Source organism: Dendropsophus ebraccatus, chromosome 5 (genome assembly GCF_027789765.1).
Source record: "Dendropsophus ebraccatus isolate aDenEbr1 chromosome 5, aDenEbr1.pat, whole genome shotgun sequence".
NCBI lineage: Eukaryota > Metazoa > Chordata > Amphibia > Anura > Hylidae > Dendropsophus > Dendropsophus ebraccatus.
In genome coordinates this window covers 29,271,629-29,291,131 of record NC_091458.1, presented here as the reverse complement: position 1 = coordinate 29,291,131, position 19,503 = coordinate 29,271,629, and the positions used below count along the sequence as shown (strand labels likewise).

The 19,503-nt window shown below is 43.6% G+C and overlaps 1 protein-coding gene across 2 annotated transcripts; it reads left to right on the top strand.

The window, feature by feature from the left end:
* The first annotated feature begins 1,656 nt into the window (after positions 1 to 1,656).
* MSANTD4 (Myb/SANT DNA binding domain containing 4 with coiled-coils) lies at positions 1,657 to 18,434 on the top strand. 2 transcript variants are annotated; one of them, XR_011363271.1, is made up of 6 exons: positions 1,657 to 1,769; positions 2,284 to 2,380; positions 5,511 to 6,110; positions 11,154 to 11,255; positions 16,093 to 16,788; positions 17,034 to 18,434. XR_011363271.1 is itself a non-coding variant. In XM_069972025.1 (5 exons), exons 3-5 carry the CDS (start codon positions 5,631 to 5,633, stop codon positions 16,663 to 16,665), a joined length of 1,155 nt encoding a protein of 384 aa, XP_069828126.1. In that variant the 5' UTR covers positions 1,657 to 1,769; positions 2,284 to 2,380; positions 5,511 to 5,630; the 3' UTR covers positions 16,666 to 18,434. The 2 variants fall into 2 exon arrangements, 1 of the variants encoding a protein (XP_069828126.1); XM_069972025.1 differs by having other exon boundaries at positions 16,093 to 18,434.
* The last annotated feature ends 1,069 nt before the right edge of the window (positions 18,435 to 19,503 follow it).

The window sequence follows — 19,503 nt, the reverse complement described above, 5'->3', positions numbered from 1 at the left end:
ACCGACGCGCACGGGATTTATGTAGAGGCAGTCCGCCTCTACATAAATCCCCGTAGCGCCGGAGATGCGGGGACATTTAGAAGTCCGGCGTAAAAAACTCCAGACTTAATAAATGCCCCCCTTAGTGTTTGCTTTTTTTTTTCTTTCCAGAGACAGTACCACCATTGTCCATGGTCGGGGTCTAGTATTACAGCTCAGCCCAAGTCAATAGATTTCCTTCTAATCCCTGTACAATCCCCTTTATTGTTCTGTATGTTCCTGCCTTGTGTACAGGGTCTTCTTTGCTACCGTCTAAGTAGTAATATAATCTCTGTCCTCTGCCCTGGGAGTTAATCTCTTAATAAAAATTACAGATATGCCACTTCTATACTCATATACTTCTATACTTATATCAATACACACTTATTTATAGGTATACATGCATATATATACTTTTCTTCTGGACAGCTTTAGTTCCTCCGAGGAGCGGAGCATTGAGAGGGCTGCAATACAATGAAGGTGACATTGATCTGGACTCATTACATGCTCCTTTAATATTCACAATACACAATGCACAAGGCAGTGTATTGATATTCACAATACAGTGCACATACCGACCCCTCTCTATAGCAGGTTCTCCTCTGCTTCCCATTCCACCCCCCATTAAAGGTTTATTTAGGTTTACAAAAACATGGCCACTTTCTTCCAGAAACAGAGTTTTCAGGTTGGGTAGGGGGTTTTGCATCTCAGTTCCATTGAAATAAATGGAGCTGAATTGTAATACCACACCCAACCTGAGGACAGGGAGGGCGATACAAATATTGTATGCCAATGAAATGCAATACCCGCAGGGCGGTTTTTACCACGTAGTGTGTTTTTTTACCGTGGTTTGGCGTTTTTTTTTATTTTTTTTTGTTTTATTTTTCTACAGAAATGTTGCCGTTTTTCAACATAGACATAGGTAGTAAAAGACTAGAAAAAAAAGTCATGTCTATATGCATATTTTTTTTGATGTTTTTTCCCAATTCTTTAATAAAAAATCTTGGCGTTACATGATAAAGAACCACCCTGGAAAAAAACAAACAAACCCGGGCATAAAATGCCAAAGAATAAAACTCCTATAGTAATTTACACAAAAAATAATTTATTTTATTTTTTAAGAAAAAAAAAGCCAGAAAAACGCAGTTTTTTGGACGTTTTTATGGTGTTTTTCAACCCCCCCCCCCCCAAAAAAAACACTGTGCAAAATTGACATTTTGCCCAATTACAATTCCATATTATGTAAAATAAGGTGACAAACTGGGCTCTGCTACATCAGGCGTCGCAGTGGTGTATAGGAGCCCATGTGATGTCTATGGTCTAGACTGCTGGTGATTTAGTGCAGTGGCAGCTGGCTCCCAGGACTGAAGCAGACACGTAGTATCCTGTATGTAGCCGTGTAAGGACACTTCCAATCTATGGGATTCTTTCTTGCTATTGCTCTTAGTTGCCTTTCGCCTCCTCTTTGTGCTTTCTGCTCTCCTCACAGCCTGCCTGATCCCCCTCACCCTTCTCTCATCCTCTGCCTCCTTGTAGTAGCTTTGCCCTTCCTCCTCCTTCTCCTCCTCTGCAGCCTGTCTCCCTCCCCTCTTCCCAGTGGCTGTGAGGATCCCCCCTCCTTCTCCCTGTGTCCGCCAGCTCCTGTGCCTGGCAGTAACCCCCCTCTGCTATTATTATCTGGGGCTGGGCATCCCTTGCTGTGTCTGTGCCCGGGGGGATTCATACTACTCAGCACTGCACTGCGTCTGCAGGTAAGAGCAACTTGCATGTCTGCAACCTGCAGAGCTCTCTCTCTCCCTGTGGGGATCTGCAGTGCTCTGCTCACAGCTTGGCCTCTTCTTGCTCTTTCCCTGCGCTCCACATCGCCATCTTGTCTGCTATGCAGAGCTCTGCTGTGTAAAGTGGATCAGGGCGGCGATTTACGTACAGATATAGCATAGCTGGATTTGTCATTTAACTCTTTGCACCACGACAACACTCAGCTGAGAGAATGGAGTAGTCCTAACTACAGAGGACGTACCGTCATATCAGGTCAATTGGTAGTAAATGACAAGCTCAGCTCTGCTACATCTAGCTGCAGGTGTAGGGGGAGGGGAGTCGGATTTAGGGACAATGGCATATTCACTATTTGGGGCATTGAACATCCTCAGGGTCTGCTACAGGCTACACCGCCCTATAGTAACTATAACGCTACTTCACCTATACTAGATGGACTTCCATTGCATTTCCTACTACATTTACAAAGAGTTGTTGTTTTGCTCCTAGGAGATGAGACGTGACTGCGGCGGATGCAGATATTACACACAACCCCTGCTGGGCATTGATCCTCCTGCATACTCTGCCTCTGCCCATTGAATTTCTGGTAATCCTATGTCTGCACGGATGAATGATGTGTCAGTAGTACATAGCGGGGCCGGGAGCACAGGATTGTTATGTATTACTAGTTAGTATACTCATCTGACCTTGTATTCTATCCTCCTCCCTAGTACAGAATCTGGAAGTTAGGTTGGGGGAAGATGGAAGATAAGCCAATCTACTATCACTTTGCTACAGGCACAGGGATTCTAATTGGGATGTTTTTTTTTTTTATTAGCTATAGTTGTTATGTTGTGGCTGTATGTTTGATCATATATATATATATATATATATATATATATATATATATATATATATATATTTTTTTTTAATATTGGGCAATTGCTTTCGGTAATGTAGTAATATTAAGGTTTATAGGCTCAGGAGTTATTTAGACCAATCTGTGCAGCATTTTCATCTTCCCCTGTTCACGTAATTGTCTAGACTGGATACAATTTGATCTACTCAGCGCTAGCTATGTACAATGGATGAGTCTGGAGATAAGGCTGTTGTGCTCACAGAGTATTGTGTACACTGTAGAATTGTGTCCCCTTTGCCTAGAGCAGCACTAGCTATATACTAGTCTGAAGTCCATAGTTCTTAGGTCACAGAGCATTGTCTAGACTGGGTAGAATTGTATCACTTCTCAGCTGAGAGTAGGACTAGCTATGTACAGTGTATTAGTGGGGAGTTCAGGGTTTTCAGGTCACAGAGCATTGTCTGGACTGGATATAAGTATGTCTCCTTTCTCTAGAGGAAGACTAGCAATGTACAATGTATAAGTCTCTAATCCAGGCTATTCAGCTCACAGAGCATTGTCTACACTGGATATAAGTATGTCCTCTTTCCCTTTAGAGCAGGGCTAGCTATGTACAATGTATCCATCCAGAGATCAGGCTGATTTGCTCACAGAGCATTGTCTAGACTGGATATAATTGTGTCCACTTTTTAATATAGAGCAGGACAAGCTATGTACAATGTATCCGTCTGGAGTCCAGGCTGTAGCACTCACAGAGCATTGTCTACACTGGATACAACTGTATGAGATGAGACCAGGACTAGTTATGTACAATGTATCAGTCTGGAGTCCAGGGTCTGCTTCCAATTCTCAGCTGAGAGCAGGACTAGCCATGTACAATGTGTCTGTCTGGAGTCCAGGCTGTAGAGCTCACAGAGCATTGTCTAGACTAAATTCAATTGCATCCACTTCTCAGCCTACAGCAGGACTAGGTACAATATGAACAGTTCACTGACAGCAAACAAATCAACAGCGCTACAAGAAATCCTTGGCGTTTCTTATAAATCTCCCCCATTGTGCTCACCATGTAGTGACCACTTGTAGCTTAAAGGGGTACTCCAGCGGGGGGGGGCACTTTTTTGCTGGGACTGGGGAGGAGGTGGCTAAGGGAAAAGACAACCACTCACCTCCCCGGTTCCAGCGGCGGGTCCCCCATCGCGGTGCTCCGGTCCCCGGTTCCCGGCCGCTTCCTGGTAACTGATGCGGGCCCAAGACGATACGTCTCAGGTCCGCTCACCCCTTCAGTGACAGGGACGGGATCTGAGCGGACTTGAAACGGATCCCGCCTCCTTCACTGAGTGGCTGAGCGGACCTGAGACGTCACATCTGGGGCGGCGTCAGACACCAGGAAGCGGCCGGGAACCGGAGCGCCACAATGCGGGACCCCCTGCTGGAATCGGGGAGGTGAGTGGATGTCTTTTCTCTCAGCCACCTCCTCCCCGGTCCCAGCAAAAAAGTGCCCCCCCCCCCCCCCCCGCTGGAGTACCCTTTTAAAGGATGAATCCACTAAATTGGCTAAAGCTCTGAATATCTGAGGACCTCAAACTTAACATTAAAATTTGCTGATGCACTGAAGATCACAAGAGTAAGGGTAAAATAACCCTATTGAACCCACTATTATGATTATTATACTGCCACAGGATTAGAACATAGTGGATTTCTCCTTTAAGCAGCACTAAGTGAAAGGGATATGGAGTGTGGACGTATTTATCAGCTAGCGGGCTAATAATAGATGCAGGAGGAGTATGATAATATAGTTGGGTTATATAGTCAGTACTAAAGGACCTTGCAATATTCACCAGGGGGTGGGGGACAAAATACTTTAGGTACAAAAAAAAAAAAAATTCTGGGACTTTTAGGATCCTCTTAGGAATGAAGTACTAGGATAACAAAAGTAAACTTCTCCAACTCGAAGGGCTTAGGGGGGGGGAGGGGCTCTTCTGCTAGAAATAAGACACTTCAGATGAGGAGCTCATCATTTATATTAAATAATAGTAAAAAAAAAAATGTACAGAAAGTTTCCAGTAGGTGGTGCTGTAGCTAGGTAGCATAGCTACAAATGTTCAATATGTCTCCCTTGGATTTCAACAACACTCACGGATGGGGTGTGATCAGGTGAGCGAGGAGGCCGTGCATCTGTGAAAGCCTCAATTTATGCAAATAAGATACCGTTACTGCTACAGCGCCACCTATTTGTGATTTTATCTTGATTAATCGTGGGGGGCCCAGAAGTGCCATCGCAATAAGAGAGGGGAAATATATAGTTGTAAAACTAAGCTGAGACTTCCTGTTCTGTCTGTGATGATAAGGAGGAGGCTGCTGTAAAGTGATCTGTATAGCTGTGCAGCGTCATGTGACACCAGTAGATTGATAGCATCAATACAAGACAATAGCAGCTCCCTGAAGAATGACCTCTGCAAAAGTCACAGAGTATGCTCAGTAATGCTTCCAGTACTTATCAGCTGCTGTGTGTCCTGCAGGAAGTAGTGTATTCTTTCCAGTCTGACACAGTTCTTTCTGCCGCCACCTCTGTACATGTCAGGAACTGTGCAGGGCAGTAGAAAATCCCCATAAAAAAACCCTCCTGCTCTGGACAGTTCCTAACATGGACAGAGGTGGCAGCAGAGAGCACTGTGTCAGACAGGAAAGAATACACCACTTCCTGCAGGACATACTGCAGCTGATAAGTACTGAAGTTTTTTAACCAAAAGTAATTTACAAATTTATATAACTCTCTGACACCGGTTAATTTAAAAAATAATTAAAAAAAAACATTAGCATACCCCTTTAAGTTCTGTTTTTGTTTTTTTTTACGTTCAATTTTATGCTTCTTTTTCAGAATTCTCTGGGAAAAGCAATTACTTAATCATTAAAACTGGCCAAATTCAGCAGAAAGAAGCAGCTGCCGCAGATCTTTCCACCTCGGATTCATCTTGATGTTTCGGGTGATGTGACCAAAATGACCTTGCAGCCTTCTATGATTAAGCAGCTAAAAAGAAAGCGCAAAAGTAATTTCAGCGTCCAAGAAACGCAAACGTTACTAACAGAGATCAAAAAGAGAAGAGATGTCATTTTTTCCAAGCAGCTCAACACCACAATTAACGAAATGAAGCGCAAAGCCTGGGAAGAAATTGCCGAATGCGTGAACGCGCTCGGGGAAGGGGAGCAGAGGACGGGAACCGAAGTAAAACGAAGGTATCTGGATTGGAGATCCCTGATAAAGAGGAAAAGTCTGAATTCAGAGCTTAAAATAGGAAATTCCGGGATGCACCTCCCACTCTCAGACCTAGACTCTATCATCGATGACTCGGATGACAAGCCAAGTGGGTTAGCCAACGACTCCAGCTTGGAGTGGAAAAGTGGGCCAGATGTCCGGGAAGCGAATGAGTCTATGGCTGAAATCAAAGTGGAAGAAGAAGAAGAACCTCAGAGTTTTGAAGTAAGAATATTTTTGAATTTATGTAGCTTGGAAACTAAGGGGATTATTTTGAGCTATCTGGTCATCATGGTCTCATCGGTGGAGCAGAGAAGATGGAAGTAAGGTGTTTATCATGTAAAAACAAAGCAGACCAAGAAAAATAATTTCGCAACTTTTTCAACCTTTAGGCTATGTTCACACAACATAAAAATAAGAGTAAAATACGGCCCGTATTTGGATAAATATGGACAGAAATAAAGAACATGATCATTATTTCTGGCTGTATTTTTCAAAAATACATCCGTATTTTGCCCTTATTTTTACATTGCGTGAATATAGCCTTAGGCTATGTTCAGACGACGTATCTTTATGTAAAACCACTCCTGTGATTATTCCGAAAAGATACGTTACCTTGCCGTGTATGGGGTCCTGGCCGGAGCGTGTACACATAGTAAACGCTCCGGCAGGGATCCCCAGCGGCACCGCAAACAACTTTCATGTCAGTTTTCTGCGGCCGCTATTCATTGAATAGCAGCCGCAGAAAACCATGTCAGTGTACGCTATGGAGCGACTCTGTGGAGATGATCTTTTCAGACACCGGCCGTTCCGTGACGGCCAGTCTCTTACGATGTGTGTACATAGCCTGAGGTTATGTTCCCATACAGTAATTTTTTTCAGTACTGCTCAGTATCTTACATAGCAGTGATCAGTGAATGCGATCTAATGTGACAATAAAAAAGTGTAAAATAAATAAATGTTTTTAAAAATATGCCATAGCCCCTCCCCCAATTAAAGTCTAAATCACCCCCTTCCCTTTTTATAAATAAAACATGTAAAAAGAAATGAATAAACATATTATATGTCGTAATTGTCCGATTTATTAAAATAAAACAATATTGTTCCCGCAGCGTGAACAGCGTGAACAAAAAGCTGTAAAAAAAAACACGCCAGGATTGTTGATTTTTTAAATTCAATTATATTATATATATATATATATATATATATATAAAAGTGATCAATACACCCGATCTACACAAATGTGATACTAATAAAAACTGGAGATTGTGGCGCAAAACATGACACCTCATACGGTCATGTAAGTGAAAAAGTAAAAGCGCTATGAGAGTCACAATAGGGCCATTTAAAACAATTGCCATGATTAAGGAATATTATTTTCCGAAACGCGTCGGAGCTATTTTAATATTTTGTACCTGACTTTTAAGAAAACATGAAATAAAGATACCAAATATTTTTACTGCATGGAGCTGTGGACTTCCAATTTTTCCATTCCATTTTAAACATATCTATTTTTAAAAGAAAAGTTTTACTGTTAATAAAAATAGTAAAACATATCACTGCATTCATACTGACCTATAGAATAAATATATTATGTCAGTTTTACTGTAAAGTGCATGACGTAAACACAGAACCCCCCCTCCCCCAAAATTTGCGGAATTGTATTTTTTGGAGGTTACATCATTCATTCTATGGTAGATTTTAAAAAAAAAAACATTACAAAGTACACCTGTTCCTGAAAAAGCAAGCCCTCACATGGCCCTTCGCCTTCTAAGAGTTATAGCTCTTAGAAGACAAGGAGGGAAAAACGAAAATGCAAAAATGAAAATTGGCGCGGTCCTTAACCCCTTCACGTCCATAATACATATATATGCGTTCCTACTGCACATCCCCTGTGCAGAAGGAATGTGTATATATATATATATATATATATATATATATATATATATATATATGTTCATAGACTGAAGGTTTTAAATGTGTATGGGACCTTTCCAATACGGTGGTCCCGCATACATCAGGGTGGACGACTCCAGAGCTAACAACAGGCAGCTGCAGTCCCGCAGCTGCCTCTCATTAACCCCCTTAAACGTCATTGCAATTGCGGCTTTTAAGGCAGTGACAGGTCAAGGCAACTATCTATTGTTATATACTGCTGGGGTTGGTTGCAAGTGTCAGGTACACCTTAACCCCTTAGCGACCCATGACGTATCTGATACGTCATGGTGCCGCAGGGGGTGTTCAAAGCGGGGTCCCGCCGGGACCCCGCTCTGAACGGCACCGCTCCCGGCTGCAATCTGCAGCCGGGCAGTGCCTCTATTAGCCGGCGCGGGTCCTGTTGCCGCGCCGGCTAATTAAGCCCTTCAATGCAGCTGTCAAACCTGACAGCTGCATTGAAGTGCTTTCCTCCGTGCATCCCTGGTGTCTAGTGGCACGGATCTCCCCCCCGCGATGCGATCGCGGGGGGGAGATCCGTTCTTCTGCCCGTGCCGGGCCTCAGCGTCGGAATGACGCTGATCCCGGCTCGGCAATAGATTGCTATGGCCTGCAGCAGGCCATAGCAATCTATGACCGATCTAATGGATCTTTGCTGTGTATATACACAGCATTGATCTCTATGAGAGATCAGTGCTATGTATATACAAGTCCCCCAGGGGGGCTTCTAGTGTATGTAAAAAAAAAAAAGTAAAAAAGTGTTTTTATTAATAAAAAATCCCCTCCCCTAATAAAAGTCCAAATCACCCCCCTTTTCCCATTTTATAAATATAAATAAATAAATAAATTAATAAACATATTTAGTATCACCGCACACGTAATCGCCCAAACTATTAATTAATCACATTCCTGATCTCGCACGGTAAACGGCGTAAGCGCAAAAAAATCCCAAAGTGCAAAATTGCGCATTTTTGGTCGCATCAAATCCAGAAAAAATGTAATAAAAAGCGATCAAAAAGTCGTATATGCGCAATCAAGGTACCGGTAGAAAGAACGCATCATGGCGCAAAAACTGACACCTGACACAGCCCCATAGACCAAAGGATTAAAGCGCTATAAGCCTGGGAATAGAGCGATTTTAAGTGACATATATTTGTTAACAAAGGTTTTAATTTTTTACAGGCCATCAGATACAATATAAGTTATACATGTTATATATCGTTGTAATCGTAACGACTTGAGGAACATGCATAACAAGTCAGTTTTACCATAGGGCGAACGGCGTAAATGCAAAACTCCCCAAAATCAAAACAAATTCGTTTTTTTTTCAATTTGACAGCGCAAATGATTTTTTTCCGGTTTCACAACATATTTTATGGAAAAAGTATGCCTGTAATTGCAAAGTACAATTGGTTTCGCAAAAAATAAGCACTCATATAAGTCTCTAGGTGAAAAAATGCAAGCGCTATGGACTTTTAAACATAAAATGGAAAAAGCAAAAGCGCAAAAACGAAAATTGGCTTTGACCTTAAGGGGTTAAACATGATGACCATTATTAGATCCTAAGTAGAGATGAGCGAACCTGCCGAGGTTAGGGTTCGTATGAACCTGAACTCTCGGCGTCTGATTCCCGCTGTCTGCCTGTTCCGTGGAGAGGGTGGATATAGCCGGAGGACCGCCTGGAAAACTGGGATACAGCCATAGCCATAGGCTGTATCCCCCTTTCCACGAAGTGTGCAGACAGCGGGAATCAGACGCAGAGAATTCAGGTTGATACGAACCCGAACCTCGGCAGGTTCGCTCATCTCTAGTCCTGAGACCTGTTCTGATCTTAAAGAGGACCTGTCACCCCCGTGCCGGGGTGACAGGCTCCCGACCCCCCGCTAGAGCACCTTATACGTACCTGATCGCGCCGGGTCCCTCTTCATCAGGTACGTATAAGGTGCTCTAGCGGGGGTCGGGAGCCTGTCACCCCGGCATCGGGGGTAACAGGTTCCCTTTAAATTATAGCCAGGTGAAGCACACAGAATGATCTTTCCGATCCCAGTGTTCTGATGCGGACGCATCAGCGCGCGCCCGCATCAGAACTCTCATAGTTTTTGAACTGACAGGTCTCTCTGCGGCCGCAATTCACTGAATTGTGGCCGCAGAAAACTGACATGTCAGTTCTTTCCGGTGCCGCATGGGATCCCGGCTGGAGCGTATACTGTATAGTGTATACGCTCCGGCTGGGATCTCATAGAAGAACAGGCAGTGTTCCACACTGTACAATGTACGCCCGTTATTGCCGATGGCAACAACGGCCGTACTTTTACGCTGTGTGAACATAGCCTTACAATGTTAAATTTGTTGTGTTGTCTGTTTTATAGACCAGACGTAGCTTCTCCTCTACTGTTACCTTGATGAACATTTAGCAAGTGTTAATTTAAAGGGGTATAGCTCATATGGTCATGGCATGTTACTACGATATACGATTACTTTAGTCTGTTAGACCAACGAGACTTGACGCTGGTGTAGCATTGCATCCCCTTTACCCTTTCTCCCTGGCCACTCGGCTGTGCAGAGACTGGCAGTATCATCCTGTTCAGTAGTAGTTCCCTGCACAGCAGTGTGATTGTTAGTCCCTTCCCTATGCAGGAAAAACTAGTGGTACACCAACGTTGTATTCTCTCCATTTTCGGTGGGGGTGCCTGAGAACCTCCTAGTGGTATGCCATCACTACTGTATATGAGCTGTAGCTTTGTATATCTTTTAATGTATGTTACAGGTTATTTTGTCAACCCGTCTACCATGACACCATCCATCCATTCCACTTTACATGTGGAGTAAGTACCAAAATTTTCAGTCCTCCATGACATCAGACTCCCACTGCTATGTTTCTTCTGGCTCCAGTAAGTAACGTAACATGGCACCGAGACAAGCGATTCTTTGTTACTACTTGTAGTGAAAGAATGAAGAAGAAGGAGCTTGGCCGCCATTTTGAATTCTTATTATTGAGGAGAGCACCAAAGTGGTGCCTGGAATCTTGTAGGTCATGCAGTGTCCCCCTGAGAACAAGAGAGCCTGTTCTCTGGCGCCACCTAATGGAAGGAGTAATTTTAATCTTAATGATCTGCAATGATCAGATGATGCAAGACAAGGCCCATCTTATAATGATCCTGAAGACCAATGATGATTCCTCTATCCAAGTTTATAATTTTTCTAGAATACAACGGTCCTCACACATTGGGCTGAGAGAATATCAAAGATATATTCAACTAAGTCTGTTAAACTTACATTATGTAGATCTACTGAGAGACAGGAAGATTATATTGACCTCTTCTGACATTACAGGGTCCTAACTGGAAAAAGAGAATTTCACATCCTTGCTTTGGAATCCAGTTGAACTCCCGTCAAAATAGAATTGTGTATAATCAGACGCCTAGTGAAGAGAAGGTATGTGACCCGTAATGTTAGAAAGATCAATGCGACCTAACATAATAACAACATACATTAACCTTGGACCTATTATTCTAGGTAAACGTGGTGTAAATTATTGAACAATAATGGTTAGTCTCCCTAAAAAAGAGTGAGGGAAAGCTTTAGAATTATCCAGACTACGACACTGATTACTAATAAAAGATGTAGAACAGTTGTGCTGTTCATGTCTTTATTGAGCTCAGTGAGTAAACCTCCACAGTGCATGGGGTAAAAACCAAACCTGGGGATACTCATCTTTGGGTCATGCCACAGCATCTCTATTTTTCCCCTGGTTTCCTCCTACGGCATTTTGAGGGTCCTCTTCTAAACGATCAGCCAGTCACTGGCCACAACGCTGTCTTGCCTCAGTCAGTGGTTGGCTGAGTGGGCTGTCACTGCCAAGAAGAGTCCTTCTCAGAAGTGCAGGTATGATCCTTCAGCCGGGGACCGGGAGCTGCCACAGGACGACTCTGAGAAGCATATAGAGGTATGAATAGCCTGTTTATTATGCCACGGGAGCTACATATCAAGTTTTACAAGGCCTGAGGTCTTTAAGGTCAATTACATATACATTTGCTTACTTTTTCTCCCTGCACTGTGAAGGTTTACTCAATGTGCTCATTAAAAGACATGGAGAGCATATCTTGGTTACGGTAGAATGTGTTTGTTAGTAATTGATGTAGAATTTTAGGTAATTCCAGTGGATTCACTTACTTTTCCTGCATCTGCATGTGGAGCTGCCAGAACCTAGTCCGCAGTCTGATGTTAAGACAAAACTAATATTACATGGGGTAGCAGCTAGTAGATTGGTGCACTGATGGCTGTACTACCGCTCCCAGTGCACCAAACGGCCTAATTAACATATTTATAAAATGGAGGATTGTAGGAGAAATAACGTTGAGGACAAAGTTAAAGGTGTTTGCCAAGTTTTATTTGTCGCCTATCCACAGTATAGGAATCAAGTATAGGAACATGGAGGTCGGACCTCTGGGCCCCCTGGGGATCTCTACAACGGCATCCTTTGAATGGAACCTTGGATGACCTACCACCCCATTCATTTACTCAGCTATCTCAGGCAGCTCCATAGAGAATGAATGGACTGGCAGGTTACGTGCCGTCTCGTGGCTCCATTCAAAGCAAAGGAGTAGGGGCATCGTTTTACAGTTCCTGGGGGCCCAGAGGTCGGACCCACTGCAAGCCTATTCTTGTTCCCTATCTTGTGGATAGGGGAATAGTAAAAATAGCTGAGCAAACCCCTTTAAGAAAACTACCTTATTCCTCAGTGTCTCCAGTCCTACGGGAATGTAACTGTATGTCAGTAAAGTAGCAGTAGTAGTAATAGTCTCCCTTTAAGGGAAATATACTGTATATTGATATATTGGGCATTTTAGATATTATCATTCTAACAATTAATTCCAGCTATGAGTGTCCTTAAAATATCCAGCATTTACTACCCCCATTGTTAATAGGGAAATCAGAAATTTTGATTTATATGTTATATATACCCACACAGGGTGGTCCAAAAGTAGGTGGACCGAAAATAATAATATTTACACACATTTAACTGGATCTGTGAAACTGGCTCAGTTGCCCCTAGCAACCAATCAGATTCCACCTTTCATTTTCCAAGGGATCTGTGAAGAATGAAAAGTGGAATCTGATTGGTTGCTAGGGGCAACTAAGCCAGTTTCACTTTACACCATGGTTGATAAATCTCCCCCTTCATAACCCTATTACACATACTGTCCACCTACTTTTGCACCACCCTGTGTGTGTGTGTGTGTGTGTATATATATATATATATATATATATATATATATATATAATCTAAACAAAATCTGTGTCCCCCTATTACTTGGAAGTCCTAGGGTAGATTGAGATTACTACCTGGTGTGGTAATATTATACTTAGATAATAACATTAGATTTGTAAATCATACATCTAGATTATTCATATCAGACGCATTAAAAATAAATATAAAGGGTTAATGTCTCGCTAATGTCAGACACCATGAAAATACAGAGAGCTCCTAAAAAAGTTAGGCCTTGTTTCTTTAAGAATCCTCTATGGCTCCTAATCTGCTTGGCAGGCGGCATTTCTCATAAGAAAGCTATTGAAAGACAACAGCGGGAGGGTTTTGTGCATAGTAGAGAAGCAAATGAAATAAAATCCATAAAGTCAGTAAGAAACAGCAGTGATCCTTCATTTGTCATTTTTCCATTTTGAGTCTTTGCCAAGATAACAAGCCAGGAGTATTGTATGGTAGTAAATGTGAAAGTAGATATATAGAGATGTATAAAGTATAACAAAAATACATTGAATATGCTACATGATATGGTGAAAATGCCACTCGGTGGCAATGTGATTGCTGTGGTCCTCTTAAAATGGACAATTATCATTGGGGCTTCTTTAAATTTCCACTTTAAAGTGCTTATCTGTTTAGGTAACATACATGTTGAATCATCTCCCCTCCTGGAGACTAACAATTAATTATTTTCCGTCTCCTTTCCCCATTTCTGAGCCTGCTGCTTTCTGCTAAAGACATAGAAAACTGTGTGTGAGCTGTTCGCTCTGATCTCCCTCCTCCCCCCTCCAGTCCGAGACAGCTCCCATAAACTAGTTCTCTGCACTCTGTAGTGCTGGGATGGTTAATCACAATGAGCTCACCAGCAACTTGACCCTCCTGGCAGTGGCTTAACTACCATAGAGGCTGGGTAGGCAGTTGCTATCGGGCCCGTGCAGGAGGGGGGGCCCGGGGGAGAAGGTAAGAGTGTGTGTCCTTCTGCTTAATCCCATATGTACTGCAGTGTGTAAGTGACCCAATGTTTACTTACATGCTACAACACAAAAAAAGAGTTAACAAGCAGAAGACAGAGATCTCTGCTTCACTGCACTGATAACCTCGGTTCTCCAGCTGCACCGTGGAGAGGTCAGGGGTGATCAGTAAATGAGCAGTAAAGCAGATATGTCATTGTCTGCTGAGCTTTGGGTCACTTACACACTGCAGTTCATAAGCAGAAGGTAGTCTGCTCCTGCACCTATATATTTAACCATAAGGGCTCCTAATGGGCCCTTATAGGTAAAAACAGTGGACTGTCATAGCAAGCAGCCATTGGCTCTCTGCTCTGTCAGTCACTCCTATGGCTGCAGCCAGGATTATGCCACGATAGATTTTATTTTTTGGCCACATCACAGAGCATACACTATATATATATATATATATATACACAGTGCTTTGTATTGTGCATAGGGGGCCCCTTAAAATTTTTTGCTATGGGGCCCCGTGAATCCTAGCTATACCCCTGCCTCTTGGTATCACAGAGTGCAGAGACAGACGGTCTGAAACCCTGTCTCAGAGCAGTCTAGGAAGGAAGGGGGGAGGAGGGAGATCAGAGTGGAGATGGAGTGAAGAGCTTACAGACAGTTCTTCAGCAGAAAGCAGCAGCTTAGAACTGGGGGAAGGAGACTGAAAATGACAGGTATCTAACAAATTGTTAGTCTCCAAGAGCGGGGATGATTCAACATGTATTTTAACTGGATAACCCCTTCAGATGTTCATTATATCACAGTACCCTTTTTTGTAGGACACAGCCAGATACATTCACCCAGGGAAAGGATCCAAAAAAAAAACTATACACCTGTCAATTATACTTTATGTGCCTAATGACATAATGGGAAAAAAGTCATACTCACATAGCCTGGTCCCCTGCAGCTTCCAGTGTGATGTAATCTAGTTCCTCGCTCTTCACCACTACTTCTGAGATGAGTCGTCTCAGCATGTCATTATTTAAAGGGGTACTCCCACCAAAATTGGTATTCCCCCCTAAAATGCATTAATAAGTTGGCCACCCATAGCTTTCCATCTTTCCAATATCAATTTATTATGGATTCTGTATCCCTGTGATCCCTGCTCCTGGCCCCCACCCTCCGTGTCGGGATCACGTGTCCTCCGTCTCTTCAATGGTCTGGGTTAGCGCTTCTAACCCCTCTCACTGAAGTGAGGGAGGACACTGACAGCTGCCGCTGATCACTGTCTCCCTCTCTTCTCTCTCACAGGCAGACTCCTCCCCCTGGAGCTCACCCCACTGTGTGCCCCCCTTGCCCTGGAGCTCACCCCACTGTGTGCCCCCCTTGCCCTGGAGCTCACCCTCACTGTGTATCCCTCCCCACACTCTGCACCCAGCGACCCGACTGTGTAAACCCCCCATCCCAGAGCTTACCACACTATGTGACCCCCCCTTGTCCTGAAGCTCACCCGACCTGCACCATGTATCCCCCCACTCTGAGCGTGTAAACTCCCCGCCCCCCCCCGCGCTTCTGTGAGTGCAGCCTACAACCCAACCCCCCCCCCCCCCTCTGCGCGCGATCTCCCGGTGGTCGCCTACGTCACATGATGGCCGCTCCTATGAGTGCAGGCCCCGATCCTGCCCCACCCCACGCGATATCCTGGTGGCCTCCCGCGGCACCTCCCCCCCCCGGTAGAGCCTGCAGCCCCCTCTCCCCTTGCAGCTCACCAGGTGTTAGGGATTTATTCTTATTTTTGCTAAAGGTCACTCCATCTTCAATGGGAAATCACCTTGTGCACTAATAAGATCATATCCTTGTCTCAAAAGAAGATATGATCAAGGAACCCTACATGTAGTGTGTTATATGTTATGGTAAAGCTCAATGGACCATCTTGTGTATAATTTCCCATACAGAATGTGGAAAAGGTGGCAAGAATGAGAGTAGCTCCCTGAAGAAGCCCTTGGATGATATTTCTCCTACAAAATCCACTATTAACAAAAATATTTCTTAATTCTTTTCTCTTTAGTTTGAAATGGAAGAAGATGAAATGCTGTCCACTGTTTTGCCCGATTCTAGAGAAGAAAATGACCTTCCCGAGGAATTTCCCAGGATCGAGGAGTTTGGCACCCTAAGTTCTATAGCCAGATTCCCATATAAAGATTCCCACCTACTCATCAATCTAGAGAAGCAAAAGTTAGAGATGGAAAGACAACGGTTAAGCATTGAAGCCGAGAGACTACAAGTAGAGAAGGAGAGGCTGCAAATCGAAAGAGAACGACTGCGGCACCTAGACATGGAGCACGAAAGACTGCAGCTTGAGAAAGAGCGTTTGCAAATTGAACGGGAGAAGCTCCGACTCCAAGTCATGCATGCGGAGAAGACCAACCTAGAGAGTGATTTTGCACCATCGGAAAAGACTGTTTTGCAGCCCTTGGACATAGAAGCTGAAAAATTAAAACTGGAAAGGGAACACCTTCAGCTAGAAAAGGAGCGGCTACAGCTCCTAAAGTTCGAGTCTGAGAAGCTTCACATAGAGAAGGAACGTCTGCAAGTTGAGAAGGAACGTCTACGAATTCAAAGGGAAGGGCACCTACAATAAAAGTGTCGCCACAATAGTACACTTACACATTAGTTTTACGGTGACTTTGGTCCGGCATTGTCTATTGTTGCTTTGTCTGTAGACTTTGATCTCTGTTCTGTCTACCAACAGGGCCTTATGCAGGTATGTTCCTCTGCCGTTTTCCGGCAGATAGGTCAGCGTGCAGCCAAATAGTGATCCTCTACGATTCGATGTGTCTGCATCAATGGAAGTATGTGAGATTTTGTGCACAAGTAAAAACCCACGCTAGTATTTTAGCGCTCGTAAAACTTTTTAGATCCGTAGATACTAGCTAGTTAGGAGGCGCCTAGTATTTGTTATGCTCAGTAGAGCCTTGCTTCTAATCTTATCCTTTTTTTCTATCTCAGTGTTATAGCTTTCCTGTCCATCATTACATGGATGAAATATGACTGGCTAAAGTCACAGGTACTCGCTAGAAGCCTTTCATGTCACTAATGAAAAAAGTATCAACCTGCGGTGTAGACGGGGCACTATACCGGGTCATCCAATGGCATCAATGGACAACATTGGGCAGTAGTTTTATATTGGTAGCACATACTTTTATGTCCACAAAGTGTTATTTGTTCTTTGGTGCTTTTTTTGGGCGGAAAAAAGTAACGAAAGTGGTTTCCACATTGCAATATTATGAAAGAAAAAAACGAAAGTTCTATGATATGATTCTATGTCCTTCATACTTACCGAGCGTTCAGGTTCATCTGAAATCAAATGCTTGGCAATTGTCTCCAGGTGGCTTGAACAGTTGGCTGCATCCAACTGCTTCTAGGAGTCAAATGGCCAATGTTTGTTGTTTGGAAGAAGTTTGGTCATCACTAGTCCCTTATAATGTTTTTTCCCGATACTGTGATGTGTTGCAGAAATTACCTGCACAGATCAAATCTGCAGCATTTCGATCCACGTGTGAATTTAGCTGATAATCTACTTTTGGCCAAAAATGTTGGACGTTGTTTGGTCTTCAAAGAACTAGTAATAACTAGCTACTTGGAGAGTAGATAAAGTAGTATTTTTAATATATATATCTTTGTGTAGCAATATGTTCTCTGTGCAGAAGACTGCAGCTGAGGATTCACTTTAGATAGCACTGTGAATCACTATCTTTAACTCCAAGTTTACACTTTTCTCATCAGGTTACTATTGTTCTATATTATAATGAATAGGGCATCCCTTCCCTAACAATTCCCTAACAGATGTATGTTAAGGGGCTTTCCCAAGCAAAAAATACCTAAAGCATTAGTTCCTTTAATAGTATACTCTGACCAGACCATAAGAACAACTGTGTATCCATGTTTTCCAGGTCTCTCCAGGGTGGCATCTAACTTCTGCAGCCAGGGGAAGTCAAATGCCAAGGGTTCAGAGAACATTGCCGATCCTGAACAGTTCGGTCACTCTGCTCAACACTAAGGGCCCTATTACACGTCCCGATGACTTTCTGTAAGCGAACGCTGATCTTCTACATCAATGCTGGTTTACTGAGCCCATATACTGTCGGCAGCAAGGGCTGCACAGACATCGTTAGTGATGTCAGTGCAGTCCTTTTAAAAAAATAAAATCCTACATACCTCTCCACGCTCCATGATGTCCTGCAAGCTTCGGCCAGGTCCTGGTACTGTCCTGGTGATTGGCTGAACAGCCTGTCGCTTTAAACAGTGCCAGGACAACACCATATCACCATATGTAGCTTCTGATTTAAAACTATTTTTACATATTTATTTCAGCCTCATAGTATTTGTACATGGTACACTGGTAGTTTCACAGTTGGGGGCTACGTTCACACTATGTAAGTTTCCGGCCGTAGCGCGTTCCGTGAATAAGCGGCCGGAAACTTACGTAGTTTGCGTACAATGGAAAGTATACGATCTACGGCTGCACAGTTCACACTACGTAAGAACCTACGCCAGGATCGTATGCGGCGCCGTAAAAAATGAACCAGACCATTGTTTCCGGACGGAAATGCCGTAACTTACGCCCGTAGCGTAACATACGGTCCCGTACGTAGTAGTGATTTCTTCATTTTGCCAGCTTTTTGTTCCGATCCAAAAGGTTCTGTGGGGTGTCCGGGGCTAGGCGAAGATTTCCAAGTAAAAGACCGCTGTTAGATCGCTACGAAGAGCGCTCGGGAAGCGTAAGTACGCTACGGGCGTAAGTTTGCGGTCCGTACGTATCCGGCCGCAACTTGCGTAAAGTCCCGGCCGGAGTTTCATACGTATATGTCCGGCCGCGAAAAATATGCGGCCGGACATATACGTAGTGTGAACCTAGCCTGAGGCTGGGTTCACACTACGTATATTTCAGTCAGTATTGTGGTCCTCATATTGCAACCAAAACCAGGAGTGGATTGAAAACACAGAAACAGCTCTGTTCACACAATGTTGAAATTGAGTGGATGGCCGCCATTTAATGGCAAATATTTGCTGTTATTTTAAAACAACGGCTGTTATATTGAAATAATGGCCGTTATTTACTGTTATATGGCGGCCATCCACTCAATTTCAACATTGTGTGAACAGAGCCTTTCTGTGTTTTTAATCCACTCCTGGTTTTGGTTGCAATATGAGGACCACAATACTGACTGAAATATACGTAGTTTGAACCCAGCCTAAGGGTGGTATTACACGGGCCGAGCAGGGCCCGATAATACCTGTAAACGAGCAGCGATCCGCTAGATCGTTGCTCGCTTACTGGGCCTATTACACGGCTCGATAATCGTTTGACAAGAGCTGCAAGGTCATTGTTACCGATGTCCTTGCAGCCCTTGCTAAACTGGCATACATTACCCATCCACGTTCCAGGGCTGCTCCTGCCGTCTGCTTCTCCCGGGGT